The sequence below is a fragment of the Hemicordylus capensis genome, chromosome 11, assembly GCF_027244095.1.
Source record: "Hemicordylus capensis ecotype Gifberg chromosome 11, rHemCap1.1.pri, whole genome shotgun sequence".
NCBI classification, from domain to species: domain Eukaryota; kingdom Metazoa; phylum Chordata; class Lepidosauria; order Squamata; family Cordylidae; genus Hemicordylus; species Hemicordylus capensis.
In genome coordinates this window covers 3780927-3797424 of record NC_069667.1, presented here as the reverse complement: position 1 = coordinate 3797424, position 16498 = coordinate 3780927, and the positions used below count along the sequence as shown (strand labels likewise).

At 43.0% G+C, this 16498-nt stretch overlaps 1 protein-coding gene across 4 annotated transcripts in view; it reads right to left on the bottom strand.

Moving 5' to 3' along the window:
* LOC128335362 (uncharacterized) overlaps nucleotides 1-16498 on the bottom strand; it is a 161333-nt gene that overhangs the window by 142845 nt on the left and 1990 nt on the right. For 3 of the 4 annotated variants that reach the window (XR_008311579.1, XM_053273439.1, XM_053273438.1), the window contains exon 2: nucleotides 16120-16236. Coding sequence is in view for 2 of the 4 variants with exons in the window: in XM_053273439.1 (XP_053129414.1) it covers nucleotides 16120-16236 (117 nt within the window). In the remaining 2 variants the exon portion in view is untranslated. Of the gene's footprint in view, nucleotides 1-8317; nucleotides 8729-15549; nucleotides 15642-16119; nucleotides 16237-16498 lie in introns of those variants that run through there. The other variant, XR_008311578.1, reaches the window with a different exon arrangement.

Here is a 16498-nt window from a genome sequence, read left to right as displayed (position 1 = left end):
TGGTATCCTCTGAAACACAGTTGGAAACTCCTTTAAAATCCCATAGTGGTGGTTAAAAGGAGGAAGCTGACACTTCCCCGGGCGAAAATTTCTACATGAAAAGCAAAGCTGCACTTTAGTTCAATCGCTTGTCCCAACTTAAAACCATATCATTCCAGGATCAGGGCATCTGGCAAAAAACAGCATGTTTTATCTTGTTTACATGCAGGAGATAATTTCAGAAGATAAGGAATGGCTTTGAAGCTGCATCTCATTTCCAGTTTGCTGAAATGCTGCTCGCTATTGGTTACAATGCTTTTTGAGCAGATGTTGTGAAGAACACAAAATAAAGCAGAATTTTGTTTGAAGAAGGAAATGTTCAAAGTTGGCATTAGGGCTTCAGGCTTTAATTGGCAGATTAATCAACTAAACTTGATTCATCACGGAGGGGGGAGAACTTTGATTGGCGGAGCAGCAAACTAAGAGCAGAGGTCTTTGCTTTTTGAGGCTATTTTGGTTCTGGCATGTTATGGAATTAACTATCAAAATGAGCTTTCCTTCTAACATGCAGTGGCAGCTTTTATTATCCAACTAAGTCATCTATCACTGAATTCAATATCTTTTAAAAAGACAACTATATTGAGTTATGGGCAATATGCATTTAAAAAAAAACAAACACTGAATACATTAATTGGTTCGAAGTCAGATTATTAAGTAAAGAAATATTAATTGGTTAGCAGCCCCAGTTCAGATGTAATTGCTATGATGTCAGACAATGCCTAAGGAATCACTAGTCTGAGTTATATAGAGATTCTTTTGCAACAGCATGAACTCTCTGAAAGCTGTGGAGAATGTTTAATTCAATAATATATCATTACTTGGATTTTTCCCCACAAATACACAAAATACACTATATGATACAAATAAATAAGGCTGTGAAAGATGCTTGTAGTAGTGAAGAGGCACAACATTATGCAGGTGTGCTTTTGCCTCAAAATCCTTTGCCTGTCCCACATACAAAAACTACTCATATGCCCTCTTGAAAGGACGTTTATATACCACCTTGGGATTGTTTTTCATAAAAGGCAGTATATAAATTTAACAGTGAATAAATAAAATAAATGTTCTGCAAAAAGGAGAACAGAATCTGGGGAGTCCAAAAGACAGTTCTTTCCTTTATGGTTTGGGCAGGAGGCAATAACATTGCTACTCCAAATCTACTGTTTTCCTGATTATGATTACAGCCTCCATCTCTTCTTCTAGTTAACCACATACAAGTAAAGTGTGCCATCAAGTCAATTCCTTCTCCTGGTGCCCACAGAGCCCTGTGGTTTTCTTTTGGTAGAATACAGGAGGGGTTGACCATTGCCTCCTTCTACACAGTGTGAGATGATGCCTTTCAGCATCTTCCTAGATCGCTGCTGCCCAATATAGTACCAGCAGGGATTCAAACCGGCAACCTTCTGCTTGTTAGTCAAGCATTTCCCCGCTGCACCATTTAAGGTGTCCGATATAGTAAATGAGGTTTTATAATCTAGAATGATGGAATTCTGTGGAAACAGAGACTGGTCTGCTGTCAGGAGAACCACTCAGGGAGGGAGAACATACTTTTTCCTCCCACCCAAGACCGCATTATTCCCCAAGTTTGGGGCAGGAGACATTCCCCACTACTACCCCCACCACGGTTGTTTTCGCGAGTGCAAATCCCTTCCTCTCTGCCACAGAACTCAAATGAAGCTCTTCCTCTCCATTGATCTCTATGGAAGAATCAGAAGTCTGCAGTGAGGAAGATCTGAGGAAGGAGTACCATATCCCCCAGATTCTGTTCTCTCCCCAAGATCTGAGGCAGTGTTCCCATGAGCCATGACGATTCTGTTATTTCCCCAAGCTACATTCCAGCCATCACATCAGGCTGTTCCTATTCTGCTTAGCCCCATCCTGGTTTTGTTTCTTGGACTTAAGAGTGTAACTGAGCCAGCCAAACATTAACACTTTGAACGCACATCCATTTCAAGTGGAGATTTAAATATGTGCTATAGTAGGGGTTCTCAAACTTGGGTCCCAAGATGTTGCTGGACTGCAGTTCCCATCATGCCCAGCCACAATGGACTTCATTGGGGGGGAGGGGTGATGAGAGTTGTAGTCCAACGATATCTGCAGACGTAGGTTTCAGAACACCTGTGCTACAGCCTTTCCCAATGGAATCAATGGGATTTATCATTGCATTACTTGGCTGGATTGTTTATACTAGCACAAGCCAGATAATCCCTGAACTCTGCAGTGAAAAAGCTGAAAGCACTTACATGTACATTTGCACTTAATTCAGTTATACCACAGAACTAGAAACAAAAGATGCACATCGGAAAGTCACATGATGCATAACTTGCACTTCTCCATACAAAGATGCACAAGGGCTGTTCTGAGCAATTCCGAAACATGATTTGCACAGGGAAGTAATTAGCTGGGCAAAACATGCCAATCTGGATTGCGGTGAAGGTAAAGTGTGCCGTTGAGTCGATTTTGACTCCTGGTGCCCACAGAGCCCTGTGGTTTTCTTTGGTAGAATACAGGAGGGGTTCACCAGTGCTTCCTCCCACACAATATGAGATGATGCCTTTCAGCATCTTCCTATATTAGGCTGCTGCCCAATATAGTACCAGCAGGGATTCGAACCGGCAACCTTCTGCTTGTTAGTCAAGCATTTCCCTGATGTGCCACTTAAGGAGGTACAAAGCAGAAATTCTGGAGGCTACTTCACAGCCCTTGTCTAAAGTCCTTGTGCAACCCACAAGTCTTAAGAAAAGACTTTACAAAAGGATTAGATGCATTAATGGGAGGAAAGGTCTATCCGCAGCCATTAGTCATAGGAAGCTGCCTTATACAGAGCCAGACCAAAGGTTTATCTAGCTCAGTACTGACTGGCAGTGGCTCTCCGAGGTTTCAGGCAGGAGTCTTCTCCAGCCCTACTTGGAGATGCTGCCATGGACTGAACCTGAGACTTTCTGAATGCAAAGCAGACGCTCTACCTCTGAGCTACAATGGCCCCATCCCCTAAGGGGAATATCATATAGCACTCAATGTAGTCACCCATCCAAATGCAAACCAAGGTGAATTGTCCCTTTTGTTCTTGCTCAGCAAGAGGGACAATCCATACACTCTACCACAAGACAAGCTAAATGGAGCCTTCATATACAGGAGCAGTGTGCCTTGGATAACGAGGCAGCGACAACAGGGGAAGCCCATTACCTTCACACCCAGCTTATGCGTTTCCCAGAAGCATCTGGCTGGTTGCTCTTCAGACAGACTATTAGACTGTATCAACTTCTGGTCTGATCCAGAAGAGCCCTTCTGAGGTTGTCAGCCAATGGAGATATCCTGCCTCTTCACCTGTGTTGGATTTTTGCAACTGTAGAGCTGGGAGTTCTCCACAGCAAGCTTTACCACAGGTTTTCTGCACGGCTTTACTGCAAACTCAAACTCAGCCCAAAAACCCAATGCAAAAAGTGGATTTTTTTTAACCCAGGCTGCACTCTACCGCACAGTGAAAAACCCAAATCGTGTGCGAAGTGCTCCCCGACAGCTCACAGGGACTTCGCATATCGGGCCAATTTACCCTGAACACACACCCTCCATTCCAGAGGAGATGCGAGCTAGAGGGCTTTAAAAGCTCCGTGTGAAAAACTTCCTGGTCTCTCTGCCAAAAATAGCATCCTGATCCTTGGACCTTCTATTTACATTCTATGGCCTCTCACTTTCTCTTGCAATGCTTGGGACTTCAGAGACAGCCTGTGAGAGCGTACCGGGAAGGCAGCACTGTTCATGACTGCTGTCTTCGGCAAATGTGAAGTAAAAACCTTATCCCTTGCATAGATCTATTGAAACAAAAACACTTTCTCGAAAATGTTGGTTAGCTGCTATCAAATCTGGATGTCCAGTTGCTGTACCAGGAACAGGATCCAGCCAGGTCAAAGACAATGTTCTGGAGATAAACTAAAACAGATCTAAAGAAAAGGCAGATAATGCAGGAAAGGAGGCTGCTTTATCTGTCCTCTTGCCGATAAAACAACAAAGCGAGAAAGAGAAAAGGCTTGTGTTAACTAACATTACCTTGGAAGGGGTGGAGGAAGGGAAAGAGTGACCAAGACTTCATCACATATGTGCCCAGATGCACTATCACTGGGAAGCCACCACATTACAGAATGCAATATACATACTGACGTAGTAAGCCACAGCCTTCCTGCACGGTTAACCATGAAGCTCTACCTGATGAATGGCCAGCAGGCAGACAGAACAGCTCTCAGTGGGGGGAGAGAAGAAACCTGAGCTGCCTTCTTTGGCACCACCCTGGCTCGTTAAGACCAGGTGCTACCGATTATAGGCTTGTGCAGGGGTGCCTGGTGGACTGCTCCACGACTCAGCTGCTGCCCTCAGTGGTAGCCAAAACATACCACCCGAGGTGGCTGTTTCCCTTTGCTGCATGGGGCGCCCACTTTTGTCCCCGCCTAACTCCCAAATGTCACTTCTGCTGTCTACTCAGTTTGGAGAAGGAACAACAGCAACAAAGAGCGAATTTCTTCCTTGCCTTCATTTGTTAAGAGAAACCTCCTTGTTCCTGCTCTCTTTTTCTAATGGCCCCAACTTCTTCCTGTCTTGGAACTGGGAAGGATGTGCGAGTCTGAACGGTGTCAACTGGCAACGTGCAAAGGGCTTCCCGTGAAAACCCACACCTCTGGAAAGCAAAAGACATAGGAACATAGGAAGCTGCCATATACTTAGTCATTCCATTGGTCTATCTAGCTCAGTATTGTCTTCACAGACTGGCAGCGGCTTCTCCAAGGTTGCGAGCAGGAATCTCTCTCAGCAATAAAAAAATCTTGTCCTTTCTTGGAGAAACCAGGGAGATAACTTGAAACCTTCTGCTCTTCCCAGAGCGGCTCCATCCCCTGAGGGGAATATCTTCCAGTGCTCACACATCAAGTCTCCCATTCATATGCAACCAGGGCAGACCCTGCTTTGCTAAGGGGACAAGTCATGCTTGCTACCACAAGACCAGCTCTCCTCCTCGTCCCACTTTGTGTCTCTTCTGCAAGGGCACTCCTCGACAAACAGCTCCTTGCTCAGCTATACACAATCTGGGATTTTTAATTAAAAGCAACAAAAGTGAGCAGCAGAAAAGTGGCGGTGCCTAGACAGCCAGTCCTCATTCATTTGAATACCAATGGAGGCTGACATCAGGCAAGGTCCTGGTATACCCTGGCCCTCCAGCAGCTGGATTCATACTACAAGATGAGGTTGAGTGTGCTATGTTCAAAAACCAGGAATACAGTAAATGAGCTTTCCCCCTGAAGAGGCAGCGGAAAAACAAGACACAGGGTGTGCAAGCCGTCTTGCCAGTCAAAACCACCATGCATGTGAGCGCTCTTTTGGAAAAAAGAGACACACCTAGGAGCGGTCAGGAGCAGCAATAACCATCTGCCAGGACAAAACTTGAGCTCCACAGCACCTTATACGATTTGCAGGGATGGCCATCATCTCCCCAGTATGGAAAAAGAAGCTGGGGGTCTCACGGTGGGAGTTGCTCCCTCAGCCCCCCTACAGTGCTGCCCACTGCAGCTTCCTGTGGCCTTCTGCAGATGCCATTAACACAGAGCAAATCTCTCCACATAGGCAAACACAAGAAGGCAGCTCTTATGAATAGCTGGGGGGGGGGGGGACAGTGGTGCCTGATAGAGCAGGCAAGTGGGCACTACTCCAAACTCACTTCTTCTCTAAGGTGAAAAGCTTTGGGCACAATCCATGCAGGGTCAGATGCTTCTCATTATTGCAGGGGGAAGGGGAACAGTACCACACTTAGCCCATCCTCTAAAGTCAATGGGACCAAAAAGTCCAGAAGTTTGCCCATGACCTGAATACCAATGTAGATCAAGCCAATTTGACTCCTGAGGATTGGTTGGTTTTGCTTACCTAGATGGTTTGAAATAACTCTAACTTTGCAGCATCGGTGATTTAAAATGCTTGTATGTGCTGCTTCGGTTTGGTTTGAGAGACTCCAAGTCAGCAACACCTTGCTGTATATGCTTATTGTATATTTTATGCTTGACAGATACCAGCCATACATGAATTCTTATGATGAAGAGGCAGGGTATGAATATATATAAACAGGATTAAATACATAAGCTGACAGGATGATGGAAATTACTCTGGGTAGTCCCACTGAAATTAAAAGGACAAGTTAAGCAAGTCCTAATGCCAACTGCGATTGTCTTCCTTGCCAACTGCAGTTTTGAGTATATGCAAATGGGGAATTGTGACAGGTCCTGCCAACCACGACCCGAGTATCCGCGTTTGGTGAGCTTTTTTAATGATTTGGGGGGGGGGGGTTCAGAGGTTCAATACGCTCATTCCTCTTTGGCAAGTCACTACCAGTCTGCCTGTCCTGGTGAATGGATCCAATATTCTGACTTGGCATAAGGCAGTTTCACCTGCTCCTCACTTCAGCACCCCTCTCCTGCTCCTTCTCCTCTGACTGCTACCTCTTCCCATCACTCCATTTCCCAGCCCTCCTCTCCTAGCCCCACCTGCTCCCTTCAACATACTGCCACCCCTCTTCCTTCCTCTTGCCCAAGTCCCCTAATACTTCCTAGAGATGAGTGGGGTTCCCCTCTTCCATTTCATTTTTCTTCAGAGGGCTTGCTTGACCCATACAGTTATCCCTTGCCATCCATGGTTTTACCCACCACCGTTTTGAGTACAGTATATGCGAATGGGAAACTGGAACAGGTCTTGCCAACTGTGACATGAATATTCACATTTGGTGAGGGGTTTTTTTTTAGTGATTTTGGTGGGGTTTCAGCTATTTGTGGGGGGGTTCAGAGCTTCGATCCGCTCATTCCTCTTGGTGACCCTCTTGCTGACCTTGCTGTCCCTTGCCAATTTAAAATGCCTTTGAGTGATTTGGGGGTTCAAAAAAGTGTCCAGAGGTTCAATCTGCTCATTCTTCTTGGTGACTCTTGGTGATATTACAGGATTTTTTGAGATTTTTAGCAATTTTTTTGTATTTCTTTATTTTTTTGGTCTTTTTGCAGTTGTGGTTCCCCTAACCCCCTGTTTCCCTTAGACGTTAATGTCTCGCCAACCACAAATTTTCCAACAGTTGGCGAAGGATGGCTGTAATTTCCATCATCCTGTCCGCCATCATGTTTAGATGAGAATATTATTATTATTACATTTATCTCCTGCTCTTCCTCCAAGGAGCTCAGAGCGGAGTACTACATACTTGAGTTTCTCTTTCACAACAACCCTGTGAAGTAGGTTATGCTGAGAGAGAAGTGACTGGCCCAGAGTCACCCAGCTGGTTTCATGGCTGAATGGGGATTTGAACTTGGGTCTCCGCGGTCCTAGTCCAACACTCTAACCACTACACCACGCTGGCTCTCAAGAAAAATCCTTACAAATTGGCACGTTAATTTATAAGTGGATTTTTTCCCTTTGCTGTCCTAATAGGTGAATGATGTAACTTAGCTTGGTCTGATGACTGAGCAATTTTGCTTCGTGCAGATATCATTTTTTATAAAAATGCATTATTGATTGGTTTTATAGACAGTTGAATACTATGGAAAGTCTTAAAACTACCTACCTGGACTCTTTAAACTACTCCCATTATAAAGCGACTTGTTTATTTAAAAGTACAGTGGCTCCGAAGAATGAATGGCTTCTTGTCTTACAGAAGATTTTTGTGATCAGTTTAAGAAAGGACATTTCTGAAGTCACAAACTATCGTCTCAGATCTGGTGGGGGGGGGGGACGACTGTGTGCCAGGAGTATTTTTATTACTATTATTTAGATTTATAGACTGACTTCCATTAAATTTGACCTATTGAAAGTAGCTTTTTGTGCTTATATGCTGAATAGACCACTGACTGACTTCTGGCCATTCTATTAATGTGCAAAAACAGCAACTTGGCAACCTTAAGGACTGAAGCACTCTGGCTCGAGCTTGATCTTAGCTAACTGCTGCATGTGCAGCAGAGGTCGGAGAAGTAAGGAGGAGTAAAAAACCGACAAGCTACTTCTGTAAGGACAACATTTGCAAGGTTAAACACATGCCTGGAATCTTGAAGAAGAAAAAGCAGTTGTGGGGTTTGGGAAGATCAATTATTTGCTCTAATAACCATCACCATCTTAGACCCTTAATAGTGTGCAATAGCAGCATTTTGGAACCAATGAGTTGAACAGGAGATATTCCTGAAGAATAATCATTATATAATTTGTATAAAACATGAGGTGGGAGGGGAGATCACCTCCTCCCTGAGGTGTCCACCTGCAATAAGATGAAATTACTTAAATAAAAAAAACGATAGAAGAAAAAGAAAACGTGCATGGTTTAAATACTATTTTAATTTTTCATGTGAGCTGCATCTATGTGACTATTGAGCAACAGACCCTTTTAGCACTTTTCAGCTTTGATATGCAGCACTGTCTCCTCCTCCTCCTCCTCTCTTCAGCAGTTATATTGCCCCAAAAGGTGCCAGTTTTCACAGCAAGTTTTTAAAAAAGCTCTCTCAGCTTTATTGTCTTCAGAAGAAATGTTCTGTGAATTTTACAACCAAGGGGAATAGGATAAACCTCTCCTTTCTCCACCCACCCTTGATTCCCAGTTACATTGACTTACTGAGGAGGACCTACATGAAGAAGATTGCTTAATTTTAACTCTTTTTCACAATTTTGAGATGGTAATCTCTTTTGGAACCTGAAATACAGTAAAATGTAATTATTGTTCAGGTTCATGTTTTCCAACTCAGAAAACAAAGCATCTTAACAAATCCTATGTGACGTGTGTTAAGTTAGACCCTTGAAATGCTCTACGAGGTGCATGCTACTTAAATAATACAATTTTGAAACACAACTTGTGTAACCTGAACCCATGCACACTTATTCACAATAATAATGCACACTTACAATAACAAGTTTATTGCAGTCTGATCCTAGGAATGTTTACTCAAGAAGACCCACAGACTTAAATGGGATTTACTAGGGATGGCAGTATTGTACACATTTAACTGGGAGTCCCAGAACATACTTCCAAGTAAACATTCATGGGACTGGGCTGCAAACAATACAGTTAACGGAACTGGTTAAATTTAACCAAATATGTACCATTACAATATTTAAAGCAGCGTCTTGGACCTAGCTTAACTGGGCTTTAGTCTGAAATTTTGCACAAATCAGCAAAAGAAGCAGGAGCCTCTATTTCTGTCTCCTTGTTTTCCTGGAGATGAAAGAGAAGCTGACATTTGTTTAGTGCTTGTAAATTCCAAACCAATTGGCTTGTGTTTCTGAATGTGAAAGGCGTTCTTGATAAGATCTCCTTGCAGTTCCTTTGTGTGGCGTGTGCTTCATCTTAACACCTCAATGGAGTTTAGGGAACCACTTTAAAGGAGCCTTTGTCTTACAGTTTGTTCCAAAACATTCACATCAAAAACAACCTGGGAAGATCAGAAGGATTTTTTTTTAAGGGGGGAGGAACCAAATCAACACTGGGAAGGAATGATAAAGGGACAAATAAGTTCACTATTAATGTCAAAAGGAGGGGTTAATAATTTATCATAAGCAATGGAACTGACACATGGCATACCCTCAACTTCCCAGATCAAAAGAACAGAGTACAAGGACTTGGGCTATCCATCTTCTGACACTCTTTTCATATCCCTTATTTAAATATTAATTTGCGATAATTATTGCAAACCCATGAAACAGATTAGATGATACACACAACTCATCGCTAAAAGTTACTATCACAGGAGCAGGGTAACCCCGAGACTAGTGCATCACTGCCAAGGAATGTGGTTAATTTATGTACAGAACTCAAATTTCTATTGCAGTTTGTATTTTCTAACCCTAAAGATAATGGGCAGAATCCAGACTAAACCATGACTAAGCACAATCAAAATAAATAAAACAAGTTAATCATGACTTGATTAACCATTGAATCAATCCATTAGTTTCAATGAGACTTTATAATGACTAACTTCATCTCATTCCTACCCGTTTATTTAAGATACTGATCTTGAGAGTAAATATATATATTTGTACACATTTGTATCGGAGTCCAAAAACATTACAGACGTCTTCCTAACTCAGTAAGAAAAATATAACAGATTCTGGGCAGAGTTACTCAGAGCTGAGCACGTTTAAGTGGTGATTTCAGTGGCAAAATAAAAATGCATTCGTAAACCACTCCCACCAAAAGCAGAGACTTAACAAAGGGCCTGATCCAGACAATGTTAATTTTTAGGAGGTCCAGATATGAGGAATATGAATGATATTTATATACGGCTTTTCAAGAAAAGTCCCCAAAGCAGTTCACATAGATATTAAATAAATAAATAAGGATGGCTCCCTGTCCCCAAAGGGCTCACAATCTAAAAAAGAAACATAAGACAGACACCAGCAGCAGCCACTGGAGGGATGCTGTGCTGGGGATGGAGAGGGCCAGTTGCTCTCCGCCTGCTCAATAAAGAGAATTGCCACTTTAGAAAGGTGCCTTTTTGTTCACTTAGCAGGGGACAGCCAGGTAGCCTCCCTATTTTTTTGCTATTAAATGTTAATCAGTTTTAGCAAGTTAAAAAAGATCTTAAAACACAAACACATATATTTGTGCTTTATATATAAATGCGGGACAAATAATCTTTTTCTCAATATAGAACAGATTATATAAATGCTCAATGAATGTGAAATGAGCACACACAAAACATACACACACTTATTCCTCTTGAACTCTCTTGCCTGTAAGTTAGGCTGTATAAGATGAGTTCTTTCCCAATTGTCTTCTTTCTATAAACTAAGGCTGCAATCCTAAATATACTTACCTAGGAGTAAGCTCCACTGAACACAATGAGGCTGACTTCTGAGAAAAATATGCACAGGTTTGTGCTGCAAACCTCATTTTAAAAAGGAATACAAATCTGTATGCATTTTTGAATCAACTAGCTTAATGTGCAAATGCCTTGTTTTTCTCTCCGGCAAAGCAAGGTACCACCAAGACTAGGTCCGAGTCTATGTATGTCTTGCTTGAATTGTTTAAGTCTATCTGGGCCTCAATGAGCCTTCTATGAAATGGGAAATATTTGGATTATTTATATACTGCCTATCAAGCCAGGTCTCTCAAAGTGATTCACATATTAGTTAATATTTGTCGACCTGACGCAGAGCATCTGCACCCCTAGTTCTCCGTCTCTCCCCCCACACCATCCCTTCAGCCATTCCCCGCCCCCTTCAGCTCTGGCCGCCACTTCCTCTCACCGGGCAGTGGCCGGCCTGGCTGCCGCTTCGCTTTCTCTCACCGCCTGGTGGCTGGCGCCGCCGTTTCCTTTCACTGGCCACTCGCCTTCCTCTCCCCGTCCCCTAACTTGCAAAATCTCACGAGAGCTGCCACACATGGGATTAGCCACGGGTATGTCTTAGTGAATTATATAGATAGATTAAGAATATCCAGCCCTCTGGTGAGCAGGACACCCAGCACCACACAGATCTCCCCCTCAGAGGTCTCATTTCCACCGCCATTTTGGGGGAGAAAAGAAACAAGAGGAGTCCCTTCTGAGCAGTAGGAGAGGCCGCCCACGGCTGCTTCTTCCCATCTCCATCTCCTCCCAGTGCAAAGGACAGAAGACCCGTTTCTCTCCCAAGCGCTCTGCCTGTATGCCAGAAAAGGATCCGAGGGAAAAGATAGGGGACCAGTGGAAACCACCAATAATGGCTGGCTGGTGAGCCAAGCCTTAGTTGCTGGATCCCAGAGAATGCTTATATTTTTAATCACCAAACCAGGTTTCTGCTTCCAGCTGCAGCTCCTCATGGCATGCTCCCCTGACAAGGAGAGCCCGTGACTTTCTGGTGTAGCTTTCTGGGACAGGGGGACTGCTGTGGAGAGAAGGACGGGGTCTGGGGAGCACCAGTGTGTGTGCTTGAGAACATGGAGCCCACTTGGACACCACCCTCTATCCAGTAATTGTTGACCTGGGTGGTGGAAATCACTGATCCCCGTTGTTGACTTGTCCTCCACAAAGTGCCGAGGCTTGGTGTGGGTCCGGGGAGCAATATTGTGTCCATACTCTAGAAATGTTTTCTAGTGGTCCATGCAGCGTTTGAAGCAAATGGGCAGTTGCTGAGAACATGAGCAGTTATCCCCTCAGCATCCATGCCTGTCGCATTATTCAGACCTTTAGAAGCTATTAGGAGGGAAAGGGTCTTTTTTCGGTTGGCTTTGAATGGGGGGCGGGATTCACACCACAAAGTGATAGACAAAATGTAAACCCATGCTCTTTCTAAAAGAGGTAAAACAAGGACAAACGAAAAGTATTGTATTGTTTACATCAGTCACCAGAGGCTGGAGCAGCAAAGAATTTTGCTGCAACTGCCACATAACAATAGGAAGGAAGTCTGAACTAGCTGCAAACTTGGGGTTATCAGAAAGACAAGTATACTTTTTAAAAAGAAAATCCTGTACCATGTTTTATGTATGTCCCACCTTTTCAAATTCAAGAGAGATACCCAAGGTAGCCAACATCAACAGTTTAAACCAACTAACAGAACATCACAAATAATCAGCAGCATCCGTCATCATTTGAGTCAAATGCAGGAGCCAGTCAGCCTACAGGCATATCGGAATAAGAATATTCTAACCTGAGGAAGTTGCCTACAGAATCTCCCTGGGCAGAGAATCATAGCCATACAAGGAGATTAAGAACATAAGAACGGCCCTGCTGGATCAGGCCCAAGGAGGCCCATCTAGTCCAGCATCCTGTTTCACACAGTGGCCCACCAGATGCCGCTGGAAGCCACAGGCAGGAGTTGAGGGCATGCCGTCTCCTGCTGTTACTCCCCTGCAACTGGTACTCAGGGGCATCCTGCCTTTGAGGCTGGAGGTGGCCTATAGTCCTCCGGCTAGTAGCCATTGATAGACCTCTCCTACTCTCCAGGTAGAGAATCTACCCTGTGGTCCCATCAGCTGCCCTTCTGATGGTGTTAAGACATGGAGTGACTTGAGTAGATGGGCAAGCTTGGAGGGAGATACAATATTCAGGGAAACTTGGCCTAAGCAGTTTCGGGTTTTAAAGCAATGTTTTGAATTGGGCTCAGAAACCAACTCGGAGACAGTGAAGCTGGCGGAAGAGTAGAGTCGCATGCTCCCAAAACTGGCCCTAGTTAGTAGGGTTGTGCCATCAATTACTAACATACAGTAGGTCTGGGTAAGCAGACAGGCTAGTTCCTTTTCGCTGACTCATCTGCAAGTCACACACACCAACTACATCACTGAATAACCTACTTTTATTTACATCATTTCAGGCGAAAACCTGGTTCCAGCATCGCCAAGCCAAGGAGAGGAAATGTATAAAATATTTCTGCCCTGCCCTTCCAGTACACTACTGCCTAGGGTGGCTCACAGCATTAATAAAATAGATGCAATGTAAAATAAGTCTAATAAAGTTAAACACCAGGCTAAAACCACATTTAAATTTACATTTTTAAAAGTTCCAAATTAAAAGTTATTAATAAAAAGCTAAAAACTGAGAACTAAAGAACCCACCAGATATAAGCAGCAGATAACACATTTAAAAGCCTCTTTTAAAAGGTGTGTTTTTAATTGGGTTGGTGTGGTGTTTTTTTAAACACTCAGGGAGGGAGAATGACGAAGCTCTTCAGGGAGGGCATTCCAAAGCCGAGGGGCCACAACTGAGAAGGCCCTGTCTCTAGTCCCCGCCAGCCATATCTCTGTTAGTGGTGGGGCCATGAGCAGTTCATCAACGGGCTCCAGACTATTGAGATGCTACTACTGAATTAGTCCCAAGATTATCCATTCTGTTTTCTTTTGAAATACAGTTATGGCCTCTTCACAGACCTACCATACCTGCACACATCCAGTACAGGGAATCTATTCACAGTACTTGAACACTGCCGAGGTATCAAGGACTCTTCCTACTATGAGCCACTACATTAAAAAAAATGGAGTCCACACATATTTGTTTCAGACAATGGTATAGAGGTGAAATGATGAGTGAATTCCACTTCGTTCCAGGTGTTTTTTTTGTACTGCACTTTATTGTTGGCAAAAATGCTAACAAAGAACTATGGAGATATGTGATGGTGGGGCAGGGCAAGAATTCAGTGGTGTTGCTGTCATGCATTTCCCTGGTTTGATCTGGAACACCCAGCAGGCCTGACTAGTGAACAGATTAAAGCTCCTGAACAGATAGAGTCTCCTCCTCTGAGCATTCTCTCCCAGGGGGACAAATGTCTGGAGAGCTTGGAGAGGAGAAGGAATATTCTCCTCTCCAAGCTCTCCAGACATTTGTCCCCCTCATCACCATTCTAAATATTGAATGCGACTTCAATGTTGAAAGAAGCAGGAGGTCAGCTCCATTGGTTCTAATCAGAATGAATTGTTTGTGTATAATTTCATTTTGAGAGTGCTCAGACTTGTTAAGATATAGGTTATGCCTTCCACTACCATATTCCTATATATTTCTCTCTCTAGTGCACACACCAAGTTCCTAGGAAAATGCAGTAATTTCGTAAGGAATTCTCTTTGTCTGCATGGTCATCTTACAAGCTTCTTTGCAGCTTAATCTTGTTCATGATGTGAAAAGGAAACTGATTTACTAAATAATCTGCCTACTATTCCCAAGTTCTAAAAGATTTCAAGAAACGAACAGACTTACAAATGAAGTAAAACATGACACCTCCACTTAGAGTCTAAACAATTTTGTCTTCCAATTCTAATTTCCCAGAACTGAACTTTTCTTGTAAGACAATCTCACTCATCTTCATTAGGAAGAATTAAGAGTAACATTAGCTGCAGGTGGGAGTATGACCCGGGGCTTGTTTAATACAAGTTTGGAGTAAATAAATATTACTTCTCTCTCTCTTTTACAATATAAATTTAATTTGTAGATGTGTTTCCACATTTGGAAGATGCCACGCTATAAAGGGCACTCATGAAGTAGGCATCTAGTTCATTTAAACTCAAGCGTGTTGCCTCCTAACTAGTTCAGACAAAATTAAATTACTCTTTCAGACTGGCAATCACAGTCCCCAAGGTGTGGTTTCTACCTAATTTGATTCCTAGACAAGATCCAGGAGGCTTGGAATAAAATTTCACAGGCAGCAGTTTTTACTTGTTTGTAAAAGTGAAATCAAGCATCATGAATAGATTGCTGTTTTGGATATAAATTTAAAAAAATAAATATCAGCGTACAATAAACAAGCTGCAGACACATTTGTATAATGCAGGTTTCAGTCAGCATGGCTAATTGCTGCTGAGTTTTGAACAACAAAACGTTTATATTAGCAAGACTAACATTAGCTTCTGTGTTTGTAAAACTAAAGCGACTCATCGACTCCAGTGCAAGTGTACTGTAGACCATTCTGTTCACCTCTCATGGATAGTATCATGATATAACAAAGTATTTTCCAAACTCATTTTCCCCACAAACAGCAAGTCTAATTGTGCTCCACACAGATCACTAAAAAAATGTTATAGAAAACAGCAGAAAGCTAGCATTACCAGGTTCTTACCACAAGTTCTCCAGCCCTGCTCTTTTGATTGCTCCTTTACTACACCTGTCTCTCCCACCAGCTGTTAGCTGGTGCAGACCTGTAGAGCTGGCCTGCAATTAGGAGGAAAGTGTGTGGATAAAGAGAGTGGAAGAGGAATCTCCCTATATTGTATTTACCTGAATCCAAGACTGGTTTCCCCCCCACCCCAAGTTCTTTGATGTTGGAAATCAGGGGGTCATCTTAAACCACATTCTCTTCCTTTTGAGTAAATATAGCTATAACCTGCACTTAATCTCTCTCTCTTTTTTAAAAGGAACTCATCTTAAATTCAGAGTCCTCTTGTATCTGGGTAAATATGGTAAAAGAGGCAAGCCCCTCTAGTTGTGACCTTGGCAATTTAATAAAAACTTAAGTTTCAAACACAGCCAAGAAAGTCTCCATGGCTCTGCTACTCTGAGGCAGATTAATACCTATGCAGAATTCGGTCTTCTTCGGATTTTGCAGTGCTTTTAGGAGTTTCCTTTCCACCTGCACCTGTTGTTTTGGGGCTATGCTGCTATTAATTTAGTTGTTCCGTAAAATACTCACCAAATCTTGAGTTCAGAAAAGCAATCTGCATGCATTTCTATCCTTTGCAATAGGTAACATTTTTCAATAGGTATATTTCTCTCTCTGAACTCATCTCCACTGGGTGGAACAAGGGAGCTGTAAGGCAATTGGAAATAATCATAAATCAGTCATGATCTTTCTTAGCCAGTGGATATATGCCCTAAGCACTGCAGGTTTCAGTTGTTAAATGGAGCAGTTGGGTTGCATTTCTGTGCCACTGATCAAATGGGGCATCACACTTCTAAAATCAGCTGCTAATGTCACTAGTGATGTACTCGTAAAATTGAGAAGAGCAGGTGTTCTCCATGACAGCCCCCATAGACACACCCTGACAGCCACACCCCTCACTTAGACAGTC